Source organism: Abrus precatorius, unplaced genomic scaffold (assembly GCF_003935025.1).
Source record: "Abrus precatorius isolate BTA unplaced genomic scaffold, Abrus_2018 Scaffold10, whole genome shotgun sequence".
NCBI lineage: Eukaryota > Viridiplantae > Streptophyta > Magnoliopsida > Fabales > Fabaceae > Abrus > Abrus precatorius.
Genome location: NW_020874292.1, coordinates 5330241 through 5349865, shown reverse-complemented (window position 1 = coordinate 5349865; position 19625 = coordinate 5330241). Strand labels below are relative to the sequence as shown.

The window sequence follows — 19625 nt, the reverse complement described above, 5'->3', positions numbered from 1 at the left end:
TGAATACTATTGTTAACCTAAAATCTTAAAGTTTTATTTAAATAATTAATAATAATAACAACTTTTTTAAAAATATTTTATTTTATATTTTAATTACATATTTTTATCTTTTAATATTTTTTAAATTATTTAAACTCAACTCTAAAATTGAAGTGAACAAAATTTAAAAAAAAAGTAATACCCTAATTTTTATATTTACATATTTTAAAACTTTAATCATACATTTTTATAATTTGAAATTTACAAGAATAGCCTCAGCCGCACAAAATTGTTACCCTTGTTAATGCTCAATTCTTAGTCCTTGCGGCTGCCCTCAGTCCGAATCTCTGTTTTTTTTTTTTCACATTTTTTATTATTTAAATATTCACTTAGGAAAGAAAAAGAAATGATGTGGTAAAAAATTATTTACCAAAAAACTTATATTTACCTTCATCTAAAAAAATAATAAAAATTTAAACATGCAATCTAACAAATTTATAGTCTGTCTTCATGTATTGGATCAATTTATCAGAATTATTATTTTCTTTTCTCAATCTCACTCTCCCGTTCCTGGAATATTTTATTTATTTATTTCGTCGGCAAATTGTAAAAGAAATTAAATTAGGCATTGACACATTGGCGGTAGCGACTAAACTCTGCTATTAAAACAAGAACTGCCAACAGCTTCAAATTCACACTTCTTTCTTTCTGTCTCTCCGCAAACACAATGAACAGAGAGTACTCTGTTCTTCACTCTCAGATCTGCTTCTCTTCCAAGAACTAGAGGCACACGCTCCCAATCTTAGCCTGTCAGATCGTGTAAACCTTTCAACTCGCGTCTTCTTATTCCGACTTCGCCATTTTTTGCTGCGAATAAACGAACCTTTATCTTCTTGCTCTTTTCACTCACTTCTCGTTCTTCAGCTAAACCTGTTTATTTGTCTGCGTTGAATCTTCTTCTGCGGCGTTGGCGTAAGTTTTATGCTACTGTTTGGTTTTTTTCTGATAATCCAGATCCATGTCATTGTTGTTTCTTTTTATCGAGTTTTCTGTCATATGTACTGAGAATATCTCTTTATTACGAAAAGAAAAGAAAACCATGCTTAAAACATTCAAACCGTTTAATAATTATTTTTTTCAGCATTTAAAGAGTTACATTCAATGTCGCACTTCAGTATTTTGAAGATGCGGTAATCGGAATCTGTGTTGGTGTTGAATTTTGCTGATTGTCATGCAAAGAACACGAAGTGTTTCTATTTAACTTTTTTCAACTTTGAAATGAGAAATCTGTGATTCGTCTATTTCATGCTGTGGTTTTACTGATTGGACATGAGATTTGTTTAGCTTTTATTGTGTTTGATTTTGTTAACTAGTCGTGTACATGCAGTTTGGTGTAGCTGTTTGTGAGCGGTGTTTGATTGTTGTTTGGTTGTGACCAGGTATATATCATCTGTGAATTTCCTCTAGCAAAATGGCTTTGGGGAAATATACTAGAGTAGATGGTAGAAGATCAGCATCGAGTTGCTGTTCGACGGTGACTATTGTGGCGTTTGTGGCTCTATGCTTGGTTGGGGTTTGGATGATGACATCGTCTTCTATAGTCCCCACGCGGAATGGAGATGTGTCTCAGGAGAATAAGAATGAGGTGAAAGAACAAAGTGAGGTGAAAGAACAGGCGAGTGAGATCAATAATAGCAATTCTCGGCAGTTCGAAGATAACCCGGGTGATTTGCCTGAGGATGCAACCAAGGGGGACAGCAGTGTCTCTGAAGACAATTCTAGTTTTTTGGATAAACAAGCAGAGAAGTTGGACGAAAATCCTGTAGAGAAGTCTTCTGAAGACACAAAGGGGGAAGATTTGGATAAGAAAACGGAGGATGAAGGTTCTAATGTGGAAAACGAATTAAACTCAGAAGCTGCGGAAAATAACAAGGATAGAGACGAGTCTTCCAACAAGGAATCTGATTCTGATGAGAGTGGAAAGAAATTTGAATCAGATGATAACACAAAGTCTGATTTGGATGAAAGTGAAAAGAAATCTGATGATTCTGATGAAGCTACAGATAGTAAGATAGAGGAGAAGGTGGAACAAAGTGATAACAAAGAATCTGATGAAAATTCTAGGGAGAAGGATACAGAGGATAATGCCAAACAGCAGAGTTCAAAAGAGGTATACCCTTCTGGGGCTCAGTCAGAGCTTCAAGATGAAAGTACAACACAAACTGGGTCTTGGTCAACTCAGGCAGCAGAGTCAAAGAATGAAAAGGAGTCTCAAGAATCCTCCAAGAAGAAAACTGGGTACAAGTGGAAACTTTGCAATGTCACTGCTGGCCCTGACTTTATCCCATGCCTTGACAACTGGAAAGCAATTAGGAGTCTCCGGAGTACTAAACACTATGAACATCGAGAAAGGCACTGTCCTGAAGAGCCTCCAACCTGCCTTGTCTCTGTTCCCAAAGGATATAAACGCCCAATTGAGTGGCCTGAAAGCAGGGAGAAGGTAGATACAATCTTAAATCTTGTCAATTATCATTCTTTGTCTGACCATTTACTCTTCCATAAAATAGTAAACTATTCTCCTGCAGATATGGTATTACAATGTCCCACACACCAAGCTTGCTAAAGTTAAGGGCCACCAAAATTGGGTGAAAGTCATGGGAGAATACCTTACTTTTCCTGGTGGTGGAACCCAATTCAAGCATGGGGCGCTTCATTACATTGACTTTATACAAGAGGTAATACACATACTGATACACTGAGCTCAAATTTTCTTTTATACATGGCCATAAATATATAGGCTAGTCCATAAATTGATATTACATGTTCTGTAACAAATGAAGTATCCATTAGTTGTATTTTACCTCCCTATGAGAAAATTTCCCATTCAATATTTTATATACCATCTCTCTGCTTATATCGATGTCTCTTCAATTATCTTCAAAGAAATAATAAAAAAAGGATAAGGGAGGATTGGGATACTATTGTTACAACTGCCACAAACCTCCATATAACTTGTATATGTCTAGCATTTATGATGCATTCAGATTTTTTGACCAAAATACAGACAGCTTAATCCCTAACTTCTCAATTTCCTTAAAAGGAAAAAATATTTCACAGCCATGGATATATAGCCTCTTAAAAAGACCTGTCATTATTAGAATAGAAAAGCAAAAAGAGAAGAGAGTTATGCCAACTCCAGCCTGTAGAAACTATAAAGTACAAATCTTGTAGATCTAAGCTCATTGGAGGCATCTCAGAGGTGCTGGTATGAGACTTGTCTAGCTTTTCACTTTAATATGATACCTGGAGCAAGAACTTATTTGATAATATCTTGACATAATTATGATTATTTTTCATCATCTGATGCAGGGTTTAGACCTAAATTGGTAAAAAATTGCAGATAGGGTCCACACTAGGAAACAAACAAATAGTAAACAGATACAGAAATGGCAGTACAATTATGGTATTTGGATTTGAATGGACTTAATAAGTTCAACGATGACCTTTTGCGCCAAGTTGCCAACTGCCAATAAAGGAAATTAAGTTACATAGGATGGTAAACCTGTTCCCCTCTCTTATGTCTAACCAGGGCAAGTCCAGGCAAGTAGGAACTATATACATGTGGTGTACTGGGAAACAACCACAACTTAGCATTATGCAGATATAGCTAATTTCTTTGATGATTTACAAACTATCTTCTTTATCAATAGCAAAATTTATGCTATATAGTGTAGTATGAGGATAATCTTTATGCTTTCATCTTAGAATTGGTCTGGGATTTTATAATTTGTTTACTTGATGCTGTTAAGCATTTTACATAATAGAGCTTTGTTGATACAGTCTGTACCTGCCATTGCTTGGGGAAAACGCACACGTGTTATATTGGATGTTGGATGTGGTGTTGCCAGCTTTGGAGGTTTTCTTTTTGATAGAGATGTACTTGCAATGTCACTTGCACCAAAGGATGAACATGAAGCTCAGGTACAATTTGCACTTGAAAGGGGGATTCCTGCTATATCTGCTGTGATGGGCACAAAGAGGCTTCCCTTCCCTGGGGAAGTATTTGATGTAGTCCATTGTGCACGATGTAGAGTTCCATGGCATATAGAAGGTATTCCAATTACATTACTTTTATTTTGGTGATTCATTATACAGCATTTTTCTAAACCATATTCATCAAGGCATTTACATTTTAAGAGAACATATAAATTCATTAAATTGTAGTTATGTAAAATGCACATGAGTGCAACTGGACTTATTTTATACTATTATTGTTATAATTAATATCTGGAGAAAATGAGAGGCAATTGATGGAATCCATTTGTTTGAAATATGCAAGGATGTTGTATTATAGAGTTCAATGTTACATCTGAAAGAATCATCAATATTCTAATTTCTGTCATTACGAGATTTGATTAGTTTACTTATTTTGTATATATTTTTCTGCAATTATTATTGTACAACTGCAGGTGGTAAACTTCTTTTGGAGCTGAATAGAGTGTTGCGACCTGGTGGTTATGTTGTATGGTCTGCTACCCCAATTTATCAGAAGCTTCCTGAAGATGTTGAAATATGGAATGGTAGATTATAGCTAGACTTATGTCTGAGTCTGACACTTTTATGCATCTTAGTGTAGGTTTCTTACCCTGACATTTTATGAATTCATTCACAGCCATGAAGGCGCTAACAAAAGCACTGTGCTGGGAACTTGTGTCGATCAACAAGGATCAAGTAAATGGAGTTGGTGTAGCCATATACAGGAAGCCAAATTCTAACGAGTGTTATGAGAAACGTTCGAAGAATGAACCTACATTGTGTCCAGACTCTGATGACCCTAATGCAGCATGGTATGTCTTCATTAACTGAGGCATGTTCCATTTTTTAACCAAAACTGAAAAGAACTGGGTTAATTGATCTTTGACTGTAACACTGAGAAAACTTTAAAATAAAGTGGTATATTTGTTTTAAAAACCCCCTGCCTCTCCCATTTTGTTGAAAGAGGGAATATTTATATGAAAAAATATATGTATCAAGATGAAACAGCACTACTGATACAATTGAAGGGTTTTGGATGTTTCTGCTACAAGGTTTATCTGCTAACTTTTCAATAACGCTGTAGTATTATAACATATACATGCAGTCTAATCTTTTTGATGTGACAGGAACATTCAATTGCAAGCTTGCATACACAAAGTGCCAGTGCCAGTTAGTTCAACAGAACGAGGGTTGAAATGGCCAGAGCAGTGGCCATCCAGAGTGGCCAAAGTGCCTTATTGGTTGTCGAGTTCCCAAGTGGGAGTTTACGGAAAGCCTGCCCCTGAAGATTTCACTGCTGATTATGAACACTGGAAACGCGTAGTGTCCAAGTCTTATCTAAGTGGGATGGGAATTCAGTGGTCAAATGTACGCAATGTCATGGATATGAGATCTATCTATGGAGGGTGAGCAAAAGTTGTTTCAAATGTTACTCTGAATTATGTTCACTCGTTGATATGCTCTTTGCTTGACATCTTTGACTATTTGTGGTTTTCAGATTTGCTGCAGCTTTGAAAGATTTGAATGTTTGGGTCATGAATGTGGTTTCAGTAGATGCCCCAGACACTCTTCCCATTATTTATGAACGAGGACTTTTTGGTATATATCATGATTGGTGTGAATCATTTAGCACCTATCCTAGGTCCTATGATCTCCTCCATGCTGATCATCTGTTTTCAAAGATTAAGAAAAGGTGCATATATTTCATTTCTCATTCATCACCAGCAAACTTTTGGTTATCTGTTTAGTTTTAAAACTGTTACTCTGGTTTTGCTAATGCTTGCTTGGTCACACAGGTGCAATTTAGCTGCTCTAGTGGCTGAGGTTGATCGGATTCTTAGGCCTGAAGGAAAGCTTATCGTCCGTGACACTGTTGAGATCATTGACGAGCTAGAGAGCATGGTGAGGTCTATGCAGTGGAAGGTTCGCATGACTTACTCCAAGGATAAGGAGGGGTTGTTGTGTGTGCAGAAGACCATGTGGCGACCAAAGGAGCAGGAGACACTCGAGTATGCTATTATTTAAGCATGGATGAGATGTCAAAATTCTTGGAGTTTTGGCCACTCGAAAGTCTGGATAACTGTTCTTCCACTATGAGTCCTGTACCATGTTAGCTAGGAATCTATGTATTCTTCTTTTTCCATGAGTATTAATTTTGATATCCTCTATTTATATTTATTTAATTGTTATCCTTTGTTGTAACATGATGCCATACCGTGAAGGAAAATCGATCACATTCTTGCAAATGTAGAGGCCATTGGTTTATAAGCGTAATAGTCTTGAGTTTGGAATATCCACTTGACCATAAATGGTAGTATTAATCTCTATTATAAGTAATGCGTACTTGATGGATCGATTTGATCAGTGAATTGCTCAGGTATTGGGTTGGTTAACATGATGAATTAGATAGGCTTCTAAACTGGCATGAACTGACGTGACTTTTACCGGTTTAGTGAAAAATCGGTGAAGGGGCTTATTCAAACAAAAGCCTTTTAAGTATGTATCAACAAAATTTAAATGAAAAGGGATTGGCAGTTACTCGTCCCCAAGCCATTAGGGCTCATCCTTTACTGGCATACCATCTCAGAACCTTTTGTCATACGATTGCTAATTTCCAGCACACCTAGCAGCGTTTGTCCACAGCCAGCCCAATGGGCAAAACATCGTGCATGTTCAGTTTCATGGTAGAAAACTGTAAAATGTGTGCTTACAACATAAATATTACTCTTTATTGTGTTAATTGAATTCGCCTTAAAGTAAAATTAGCGCAATTCCAAACATGTTCATCTCATTATTATCCCATGTAGCAGAATCAGTCTCGAAGCTTGTGTAGGCATTGCATCCCTCCTCGTTTGTTTTTGCTAGACTGGGATAACACTTCAGTGCACTAACACAAACCACATAGAATGGTCAAACGTCATAGGTTCAGCTGATGGCATCAACTTAAATAAACCAAAGAAATTCATACTTCAAATTAAGGAGAAAATATATAGGTTCGTAATTTGCTTCTGATGCGAATGACTTGGTAAAACTCTAGCTCATTGCTTATATAATATTTTTTTTATGAAGTTATAATAATTTTTTAGGTGGAACTTCTAAATACCCACGCCACAAGCAACGAAAGAACAACCAAAGTACAGCTCAGTCATCCGTACAGGGACATTTGAACTCTTCAAGAGAAAGTCAAATTTAATTCAATGCTTCCAGAAGTCTTGTTCGTGATAATTTCTTTGTTGGTCCTTGAATAAGCAATATTTTAAATACTAATGACAATACAAGCTAATTAGCAAGGCAATCAACATTAATTAATTAATGTCAAGAAAGGTGTATCTAGTGAGTTTTATGCATTTTTATTTGTTGGATTGGGTCGTGGCAGTTACATGAAGTGCTCCACCTACACATCAAGAGCGAGTCGAAGGGGTTTCAGTTTCACTGGTGAAAATCAACGGTATCCATTTTATTCTTTTTTTAACTTTTACTAGCAAGAGCCCTTCTAACTTGCCTATTTTTGTGCTCCTCTTTTATTTTATCTATACAATCTCTAATCTCCTAAAACGTTCATACACGTTCCTCTAAGAGAGGCATGGAAGATGAAAGCCACAGCAATTTGCCAAATGGGCTCATCGCAGGAAGCCCTGAAAGCCCAAGCTTAAAGACATGCAACAACAACAACACTTCTAACACCATCACCACCACCACCAATAGTATCAACAAAGAACAAGATCGCTTTCTCCCTATTGCCAATGTTGGAAGAATCATGAAAAAGGCCATCCCTAGCAATGGGAAAATCTCAAAGGATGCAAAAGAGACAGTTCAAGAATGTGTATCAGAGTTCATCAGCTTTGTCACAGGAGAAGCCTCTGACAAATGTCAAAGAGAAAAAAGAAAGACCATCAATGGGGATGATATCATATGGGCCATCACTACCTTAGGATTTGAAGATTATGTTGACCCATTAAAATCCTATCTCCAAAAATATAGAGATATAGAAGGGGAAAAGGTTAATATTCCTAAGCAACAACGTTCTGATCAAAGGCTACATCAACAACACCAAGACCAAAATAATAATCTACCTTTAAGTAGTGTATATTCCTCAGCAAATCTCATTTCTCAACCTCCTTATGTAGCCACGGATCAACTATTTTCCCTTCCATTCTCCCCAAATTCAATTCAGAAACAATTACAGCCGCAAGACCAGATCGATTCAGTTGGCCAATGGTAAGATTAAGAGCAGGATTTTATTTCACTCATGGTAATTTTTTATATATATATATAGTTATGCGTGTATATGAAAATAACGCCAAGTTTATTATACACACACTTAGATATAAGATGTGAGTTAATTTTCAAAGAGAATGCTTAAGGTTTTTGGTTTGTATTTTGTTCAATGACATCCATATCTTGGTTTTATTCTTTATATAGAGGAATCGCTGATTCTTTAATTGTCTGTGAAGATCATGGCAATTAAAGAAGCAACTAATTAGAAGATAAGATTATTAAAACAATAACATCTGTCACCTAAGAAAGGCGCTAGTTTTATGTACGAGTCTAAGCCAAGCATGCTCTTTATTGGGAAATTATGCTGTGCTTGCAGAAGAACTTTTCTTCAATCATGAAGTTGTTAATGGAAAATAACTAATCAGATCAGTTATTCCTCTCAAGGAGCAAAACAATTCATCATATTTGACTTTTATGATATTTAACTCTTCAAAAGGAAACGGTATGTAAAGTGAAAAAATAAGGATATAAAAAAAGCTCAGAGAATAGTAACCTCAAAACTTAATGCTAATATCATCCAACATTAATGAGGCTTAAGATTCAACTTGACAAAGACTTAAGTAAGCATAAAAGCTAAACTTGGAATTAGTTCATGTTAATCTTATTGTATATTTAAATTGTGCTTGAAAAGAGAAGACCTTGATTTTATAAATATATTTCACACACACACAGATATAACATATATATATATATATATATAATTGAACATTTTAAATCACTAATAATTAATTTTTAAATAACTTTAGTTTATTAAGAGCTAATATTCCTTTTCTGAAAAAAAGCCTCTTACTTTATTATAATTTTCTCGTTTCTCATAAAATGATTCGTCTTCCATTTCATTCCTTCACGTGATTAAAGATATTATTTTATTCTCCTTTTTGTATCTTCCATCACTAAACTCTTTTTTGTTTTGTTTTCATTTGTTAAAAGCCTACATTAAAATTGAGAAAAACAATAGATATAAGAGTCAAAATTGCTCTTAACATCTTACATTTATTAAGGGAACATCGCCATGAAATATATACGAGAAATTTTTAAAAACTAAAATTAGGTAATTATAATAATTTCTCAAAATTGGCTTTATAAAAAATTTGAATATAATAATTTAACAAATAATTTTACATATCAATAAACTTAAAATAAATTTTAAATATAATCATGATAATTATATTTTTCCTAATCTAAAAGAATTTTTATGGCAAAAATTAAATGATTAAATATATTATTAAAAATTATACTAACACTTAATATTTTGATACTGTATATCAATTTTTTTTATTAATATAATTATTTGTTAGTATGATAATATATCATATTATTAGCATAAATTTTCAACATCTATATTAGAAGTATATTTTTCTTTAGATAAGTCTTACACCAATAGTAGTATATTCTTTATTTTTCTTTTAATGCTTCATAAAAAGATATTGCTTTTCCTAATCAAATAGTTCATATTATGGGAAATAAAAGTTGCATTAAACTTAACTAGATAGTCAAAATTCAATCTAGAAAAATGGGAACTAAAGTGGGAGGGGGGGGGGGTTTATTATACGTGAATGGATGTCTTTTGAATAATTTTAAAAACTAAGGGGTAATTTGCACAAAGCTTGGGGAAGTTACTTATATTTTATCCATTAACAAGAAAGGTATGCAATTTTATTTTATTTTGCGAGTGCTAAAGATATTCTCAGGTCGTGAGACTATTTTCTTTGAAGAATAAAGATAATTTGGATTTTTCCTTTTTAAATAACATCTTTTTTTATATATACAGTCCAAAATTAAACTTCTGTTGACACATTTAATAAAGAATAATTGGTTCTTGGTCTTTTATCTAAAACTAAATAACAGAAAAGGTAATTACATATCACCTAAACTCATGAAATGTTTTTTATATTATGCCCCAATAATAAGATTCGTTAAATCAACTGATTATATAGAAAAGAAAAAAAATCAAGCATAGTATTTTAAATAATTTTAGGTAAAATTAAAAATTTATCTCAATAGTTAATATTAATTTTGTGTAATTTTTTATACACATTATTGTCAATTTTTACCGTACAAATTATTAAGTTTTAATTAAAAATAATAATATAAAATGGTGCACATAAATTTAGCCTAAAAAAATATGAATCAATTATAGAAAGTGTTTATGGCAATGGCTTGCTGCCACAAGACACAAAGTGCATAAGACAAACACACATGTAGTCGCAGAAGCACCACTGGTTTGTCCCACTGGCCTCTTTCGGCCACAAAGTGCCATGGTCCAGCTACCTTCCACTTCCTGCAATAGAACAAAAGCTAGGTATTATCATTAAAGAATTGTGATTGAAGATTCGACATTTTGTCCCCAGATCCAAGATTGTTCAAGCTTCTAATTGAGGTAAGTGACAGTGACCTTTTTATTTTCGTTTTTTAAAGTAAGTAACTAGGTGCTCAAACAATTGTCAAATAGACAAATATTGTCCCTTAAAATTTCAAGTTGATCTGAAAGCAAAACTCAATCAGGGAAATGAAATGATTTCAGCCTGGTGCCGATAGTTCAATGTTAATTAAGTGGTATACCCCATCTTTTGTTCTTATTTTGTGTTTGTTTAAGCTATTATACCGCTCCATTAAAAATATAATATGTGGCCTTGCATATATAATCATAAAAGTCATTACATAGAAATGAAATATTATCAAATCTGATGCATGCAATTATAAATTCAAAGGATTAGACACTAATATAAAGCCCTATTACATTTACAATGTGTGTGTTAGTCTATTTAATTTTATACTTTTTAAAAGAAAAATATTAATTTTTGAGAATTCTGGAAACCCTTATATGCATTTGACATGGTGTGACATGAAATGTCTGGATACTTGAAAATATTTGGTCAAGATTTTTTTAACTTCCATTTCAATATGATTAATTATAAATTCAAAGGATTAGACACTAATCTCAATCACAAGTTTTAGAAATTAAATTTGATTAATTATAAACTCGAATTCCCTCTACTCCTTATAATAAGTTATTTTTAAATATTAATAGTCTTAAATTTATAAAAATCATCTAATTAAATAAAAGATATGTTTATATATAATTGAATCAAATATTTATAAAAATTTATTATATAAAATATTATATTATAATTTAATTAAATTTTAGTAAATAAAATAAAAAATGTTGATAAAAGCAATTTATTAAAATAAATTTAAAAAACATATATAAGTTATGAATTATTTTTATAAATTTAAATAAATTCTTTATAAACTTTTTAAAATTTTTTCTTTTTCTAAAAGAAAATTAATCTACCTAAAGAATATGTTTTATGATAAAAAAAATTAAAATAAAATAATCCACCCTTACTTCAAACTATGCAAATTCTTTATTTCACAGTTATCACCACAATTGTTAGAATTGATGTTTATGTTTCGCATATATTTGCGGATTAATGATGAACTTCTTGAGCCTATTATGTTATTTAGTTAAAGTTATTGTAAATTTGTTGGCAGTGAACATCAAATGACGGTGCAAAATGTTAGTGATTGTAGTTAGATTTAAGATAATAAATTTATTTGATAATAATATATCTGTAATATTGTTTTTAGATATATTATTCAAGAGCGAGGTTTTGTGAACTAGTCACGTTTACATATATGTTGTGTTCTACTGAGTTCACTTTCATTTTATTTTAATCTACTAAACAAATATTACTTAAAAAAACCGTTTCATGCATGTCTATAATACCAAAGAAAACTATATGATTTTTAAGAAAATATAATAAATTGTTATTTTTTTCTCATATTTCATGTCATTCATTTTTGAAGTATGAAAAAACTATAAAATAACTTTTTAGAGCGTGAATTACAAGTTGAAAATCATTATGTTTTTCAAAAGTTACAAATGTATATATTTTTATATCATATAAAAAGTTAGAGCATATTTGATTTGTATTTTAAAAATAATTTTCTGTTTTTAAAAATAAAATAGTATCAATTTATATTATATTATATTTTTAAAAATAAAAAATTGTTTTTAAAACAGAAATTAAACATGCCCTTAATTATTAGTTTTTAAATGTTGCAAAAGGTATATATTAGCAACAATTTTAAAATATAACAAGAAAAAAGTAAATCATATCAGGTTTAAAAAATTACTGTTATTAATATGTTAAATTGTTATTAAATTTTTTTAGTAACATGATCATTATACGACATTTACTAAATTTACTCGACCTAATTAACAACATTTTTTCATAATTTATTAATATTTTTAAATATTACTAAATGTTAATTGCATAACAGTGAACTAAATTTCGAGTAAAAGTAAAAATAAAAAATAAAAAATCAATGCTTATGTTGTGATTTGAGTTTATTATTAATTCTTAGTTAGCTTTTCAAACTATTTTTTACTTAAAGTGTGTAAAAACAAATTACTTCACCTAATCGTATTTGAGTACATCACCTTATTTATTCTTAGTTAGCATGTTAAAACATTTTTCACTTGAAGTGCTTAAAAATAAATTACTTCACCTAATTGTATTTGAGTACATCACCTGACTAGCATAAATCTATTACTTGCATCAACTTAAATTAGGTTAAGAAGAGGAGTTTCATCTTGTAAGCCTCACTCTTTTCGTCCCTCAACTTTAATAGCTTTCTATTATTACGTTGTGGGGAACTCCTTTCTTTTGAAGTGGATTGCTTCTTTTTTTAGTAGAGTTTTTTTTTCTTCTTTTCGTTTGTGGATTTTTTCTTCTCTTTTTTGTGTCTTTTTATTCATATTTAATGATTTTTTTTTTGTAAATTCTTTTTTTCTATCCAAATTATCTCTTTCTTTTTTTTATATTTCTTTCATCCACATGTTATTCCTTCCTTCTTTCTTATAATTAAACTTGTTAGAGCTTGTCACACCATAGAGTCAATTTGAGCTGGTTTTTTTTCAGTTAATTTGGGCCTTAATGGTCTAGCTTGTTTTTAGACTCGTGTTAATTTAGCTTTACTAGTCTTACTTATTTTTGAGTTTGTGTTAGTATGAAAAAAAGGGGGAAAAAAGTCTTTTTTTTTTTTTTTACTCTTTCAAATTTCTTATAAGGAAGAGTGTGAAGTAAATACTTGCTCAATTAGATTTAAAATTTCAGAATTATTAATTGAATATATATATATATATATATATATATAGAAGGATTTTTTTACATTGGTAAGTTTAAAAATTCTTATATCAAATCTAAACCTTTCATTTAACTTATATCACGATCAGTGAAATAATAAATTATAATCTGTTAGATGTAAGTCAAATAAAAAGTTTAGATTTAATGTAAGAAATTTTAGACTTATACCAGAAGATCTTGTTCATATATATATTTTTCTACGATACTGTAATATTCTCTTCATTTAGCATAATTAGTTAAAAATAACAGTGATGTATTTTATACATTAAATCAAATTAGATAGGCTGAATTGACAACTGATCTCGTGAAATGCATGCTTAATCATATGTGCTTATAAGGTTACAATATAGTCATCCAAGGTACGTTACCATTTTAGAAATATGTTTACCTGTCTTGTCCGGGTAAAGCCATGCTGACAAATAAAAACACATACATTGAGACAAGAATAAAACAGAAAATCGAACATCATCAAATACGACCATACATATGACTTTGTAGTTTGTCCGTGCAAGCTGATTTAAACAGGGACTCCATACAAGGTATTTCAAAGCAGACACAAATTACACAATAGTATAATTGGCGTACCCAAGATAATTATAGCTAGAGAATAATAATGTGGCTATAGCACTTGACAGAAGATGCATATAAGGAAAGAGAAGTGAAGTAAAAGAGTGGTACATGAGTGTATAGCAATAATGATAAGAAGCCAAAGTAAGTAGAAATTAATTGGATGAGTTGGAAGAGCATTGCCACTCAATGAAGCTTTGGAGTGTAGCAACATCAGCCCTATAGTGCTTCTGAGTGAATTCAAACAAATTGGACCACGTGAAATCAGGGTACTTTCTTGGCTCATTTCTGCATAACAAATTCTCTGGGGGCCTCACTATCTTGTCTTCTCTTGGACACACAAAGAAAACCAGTGACCTTCTCTCCTTCTTTCTGTTCACCAATGCCCTATGTAGACAACTTTTGTATCTCCCATTTGACAACGCCTATCACATTAATAAGGCCCATTTATTCTATTTCTCTTTCTACCCCAATTTTCAGACATAAAAAGTTGACGAATATTTTTTATTTAATACATATATACACACATAATATTATACATAATAAAAAGTTATATATAATATTTTTATTACATTGATATTATTAAATACTATATATTTTTTTTAATAAAAGTGCGAGTTTAATTATTTCATATATTAGTCTATGATGGATACATGCTCTGCCACAGACATTCCACTTACATGCATAAGCATCACATCAAACTTTTCTTTCCTTATTTTTCTTTTGCCCATGACCACAATATTGGACATGGATTCTTGGTTGTACCTAAAACAAGCCCACGTATTTCATAAAGCTAAGAGCCGCAAGTTAACTTCAGCTATCTTATGAAAAAAGTTGAAGTTATTTTTGTAATTCTAGAAGTTTTCAAATAAATTATTTTATTATCTTAAAATTTATTATACATATATTTTATAAAAAAAATCTTTAAAAATATAATTAAACTAACCTTAAAAGCAAAATTTCCTCCCAAAATGCTGATAATTATAGTTAATATACACTGCATAATGGCAAGTGCACATACGAATTAATTGAAATTAAGGAGTTTAAATAAAATTATTTTGTTTATTTATTTGCACAAGTCATTATTAGTAAAAGTTAACGTTATTTGAGTCAGAAGTAGCGATAACATGCACATATTAGAGAAGTTGATTTTATTAATTTTGTAATTCTTATAATATTATGAGTACAAGTAGATTTACTCCCAAAACTTGGTAAAATTTAAGTAGATTTAATTTAATATCATTTAGATTTATATTTTACTTAATAATTCAAGTCATTTTATGTATCTTATTTATTGATTGTAAAGAGAGAAATCATATTATTTCAAATGAATTTAATAATACACAGTTGATTTATATAGAATATATACGTTCAAAAGGTTAAATTTTGTAAATTCATTTTAAATTATGATTTATAATAAATTTCATATGACAATTAGTTTTTAACTCAAATCAATTTTTTAAGCACTGCCAAACTCCAAACAGTGTTATGCTTAATTACAAAAAACAAAACCATCTATCTTTTATTGCATACTATACGTATACAATTTTATGAAAACTTGTAATTTTCATGCGCCAATATAATGTATAACCTTTGGTTAAAATTGACCTTATATTAATGAACAAAAGATCAAAGTACTTAGATAAAATTTGGCTGATATCAAGAAACAGTATGCACGAAGATGATATGATAATAACGAGGGGAATAAAAGGAAAAGAAAAGAAAAGAGTAGTTTGCATACCATGAAAGTGTCACCTATATTTATGACTAAAGCTTCAGATCGAGGGCGAACAGCTAGCCATTTGTTATCTGTAAAAACTTCTAGACCTCCAACTTGGTCTTGATGAAGAATAGTTAACGAGGTTGGATCAGTGTGAGGGCCAGTTCCTAAGGTGAGATTGGAACTATTGCATGGTGGATAATAGTTGCATCTCATTATTGAATCACCGTCTTGAAAAAATCTTCGATAATGTAAACGATCCACACCCAAACTAATGCCCAATAGCTCCATAATTACTAAAGATAACCCCTTCATTGCTTCACAGTACTTTTGATACACCCACCTATTCCGATTAAAGAAAAAAAAAACACTGAAGGATCTGTTTAATAAAATTATTTAAAATATTATAATTCATAATTTAATTGAAAGCTCAGTTTATAAATAATAATTTACTGAACCGGTGCTATTTAACAAAACTAGCCATTCCATTAACTGAAATATATTAAATAATTAAATAGATCTATAATATTATATTATATATTCTTAAAAGTAAACATGATTTCTATTTTATTTATTTAATTAAATAATCATATTATTTATTTTTAATTAATTAATTTTTTATTTTTATTTAATATCAGTTATTAATTTAAATTATTAAATATGTATGCATTTATTATTATATAATTAATTAAATAGAAAAACTAGTTAGATATAACAAATCAAGTCTTTCATTTATGTGTGTGTTGATTTTTTCTTGTAAATCCAAATAAGTTTTTTAATTAAATAATTAAAAGAGGAAATGAGTGAGAGCGTGGGAAGGTGCTAGGAATGCGTAAGTAAAGAGTAATTTAGGATTTGCGTTTAAGTATAATTTGTTTAAAAGTATAAGAGTAAAAAAATGATCATCAAATTATTGATAATTATAAGTTAAATGTTATTTTTTTATTTTTTATTTGTAACAATTAGTATACATGATATTTTTAGTATAGAAAGTTTTATATTATTGGTGCAGGAAAATTAAAATTAAAAATAAATTATAAATTCATGTTAATAAACACACCCTGAAAAGTCATGTCTAAAGAAAGAGTTGATTATTGCACCTATTGGCTAATTAAGTTAATAGTACTACATTTACTTAGCAATTATTGTGGTGCATGAACCAACTGGTTGTCCCTAGGTCACGACCAGGGTGCAGTGGGTCCTAATAAACCCCATTTTTCACTGCAAATCGAAACAGTGTGCAGCCTTGGTTATACGGATATTAAATATAATTTAACATATAAATACGATAATTTTTTAAAAAATATGAATATTATAATAAATATTAAGTAAAATTTAATTATATTTATAGATGATATTTAATATTTTATTATAATATTAATTAAATTTAATTAAATATAAATTTATTAACAATAATAAATTCTTTAAATATTTTTTCATAAAATCTTAGTATAAAAATATTATGATAACTAAATAGCTTAACTATGTATTCTGATAGCTAAATAGCTTAACTATCTTAAATAACTATTCTTAAATAAGAAGGCATTAATGCTATCAATTTATTTTTCTTCATCACATATGTATTTACATACATAAATATAAATATAAATTATATGAATAGTAAAAATAATTTTTATTTTAAATATATAAGAATTGTTAAATCTAGAATATATTATTATATGAATAAATATAAAAATTAAAAGTTAATTAGTAATCGTATGATTACTTAAAAATATAATATGTTCTTTTCTTTTAGCCATTTAAATAAGATCAAATTATTTATATTCATTGTTTTTATATAAGAGTGAAAATAATAAATTTGAACAGTACTAAATTAATTGTTAAAGTTAAAATATTTGAAAAAGTTACACAATTCCTTAAAATATCATGTAATTTAAAAAAAATCGTTTTATCTATATGTTTTAATCTTGATTATTAATTCATAGCAAGATTTATTGATGAAGGTTTTTTTATTTTTTTGTCACATAAAAATATAATTTTAATAGGTATGTCACTTATATAAATCTGAACCATAAAAGTATATATAAAATTATTAATTTAATTTTTTTTTAGTATTTTGTAGGACTTATCCTTTATTAAATAAAAGGCCATTTAAAATAAGTGAAAATAAAATACAGGTTTTGATAGTATTGATATATGCTATGGGTACAATAAGCATTCATTGCTAAAATTACAAAAATATATATGTCATATATTAAAAAATATTTTTTAAATTAATTTATTAATATATACATAACAAGTTTATGTTTACAACATATTATATGAAATCTATTTATAAATCATTACTATTATTTCACTATTTATTATGAACTTTCATCTTATAAGACATATAATATGATCTTTTACATTAAATTAAAATTTTACTGAATTATTATTAAATATATTATATAATACTAACAATAAATATTAAATTATTACTAATTTAATTATAATTAAATCAATAGACCATAAATCAGTATTTTTGTTAGTTCAATTATTGATTCAAATGTAAAAGCATTATTAAGGACAATTAATCTCAATTGAGCAATCATAACAGTATTTTTTTTTTTTCATAAAGAAGTTCTGTAAAGGACATGGAGGGTCGAGTAACAATTAGTAATGTGACAAAAAGAGAGGTTACCATATAATGATGAAATCAATTCAACTGAACACTGTGGACCTTACCCAGTGTGTTGAAGGTCTTCTCCTAAGACAAACTTGAAGTAGTCAACAATCTGGGAATTGCAGATGCTTTGGTGGCTGTAGTGGAAAGAGAATGTCTCTTTCCATGGCAACTTGGAGGAATAACGATCTGCATGAGCACCAGAATAGCCTGAGACCCCACCAGGTTTTCTCTTTGCACCAAGCTTCTTGCTCATAGGGAGCTTGAAAATGGAATCAATTTCATGATAAGCAGCACTTATGAGATCTGGATCCACACCATGGTTGATCACTTGAAAGAAGCCATGTTTCAAGCATGCTTTTCTCACAAACTTAGCAGCATTAGCAATAGCTTTTTCATCACCATTCTTCATGATTGCTAAGTCCACAAGGGGTTCTTTCAGCTCCTCTTGGGTGGTGTTAACTAAGTCCACAGATGGCCAAATGAACTCTCTGGGCATGTCCCCTTCTTTTTGCAGCAAATTTGAGTCAAAAGCTAACTCACCATTCTCTTCTTTGGCCTCTTCTGGCTGTGATGCAGAGGACAGTACAAGACTGGAAGCACTTATTTCCATTAGGGGAGACATATTCATTTGCATACCGCATAAGGAGGCTTCTATATATATATATATATATATAGAGAGAGAGAGAGAGAGCTGCTAGGGAAGGATACGTTTTCCTGTGTTGAGATGTGATGAAGTCAATAAAGACAGAAATAATTAAAATTTTGGTTTCAAAATTTTATTTAAAAATATTTAGTATACTTTTATATCTTTAATATAATCTATATTTTCTTTTAATAAAAATTATTATTTTTAAATGTTTAAACAAAGATTTAAAGATTGAAATTAATAAAATCAATTAATTTTTTTAAAAATACTAATAACTTTATATTCAAGAATAGTAATAACATTCTTGTTTTCGTTATTTAAATTATTACAGTCTTAAAGAAGTGAAATTAATAAAAAATAAAAATTGAAGTAAAAGAAATTAAAAACTTTACACATAAGAATGCTAATAACATTTTAAAATTCTTATTTAAATTACGAAAAATTGATATTGTATGAGATACCGTGTGTGTGTCTATATATATATATATATATACATATATAATTTTATTTTATTTTCCTTCGTACACATATCTTAAAAATGTACTCTGAATATTAAAAGGACACCCAAAAGTATTCTAGATTAGTGCTACAAAAAGTATTTTCTTTGTCAAATAATTGCCC

General features: G+C 29.8%; 3 protein-coding genes across 3 annotated transcripts; 2 read left to right on the top strand and 1 right to left on the bottom strand.

Annotated features, from left to right (window-relative positions):
- Window positions 1-717: 717 nt before the first annotated feature.
- Window positions 718-6338, top strand: LOC113846479 (probable methyltransferase PMT26). The gene is made up of 10 exons (XM_027474817.1): window positions 718-798; window positions 904-951; window positions 1419-2479; window positions 2565-2714; window positions 3820-4090; window positions 4449-4559; window positions 4652-4826; window positions 5142-5420; window positions 5513-5707; window positions 5811-6338. The coding sequence occupies exons 3-10, from the start codon at window positions 1451-1453 to the stop codon at window positions 6037-6039; spliced, it is 2439 nt and encodes an 812-aa protein (XP_027330618.1). The 5' UTR covers window positions 718-798; window positions 904-951; window positions 1419-1450; the 3' UTR covers window positions 6040-6338.
- Window positions 6339-7597: 1259 nt separating this feature from the next.
- Window positions 7598-8236, top strand: LOC113869266 (nuclear transcription factor Y subunit B-3-like). Its single transcript, XM_027505512.1, has one exon. It carries the CDS (start codon window positions 7598-7600, stop codon window positions 8234-8236), a length of 639 nt encoding a protein of 212 aa, XP_027361313.1.
- Window positions 8237-14167: 5931 nt separating this feature from the next.
- LOC113869256 (gibberellin 20 oxidase 1-B-like) lies at window positions 14168-18980 on the bottom strand. The gene is made up of 3 exons (XM_027505502.1): window positions 18418-18980; window positions 15754-16075; window positions 14168-14437 (listed from the first exon to the last, which is right to left on the bottom strand). The coding sequence occupies exons 1-3, from the start codon at window positions 18978-18980 to the stop codon at window positions 14168-14170; spliced, it is 1155 nt and encodes a 384-aa protein (XP_027361303.1).
- Between the last annotated feature and the right edge of the window lie 645 nt (window positions 18981-19625).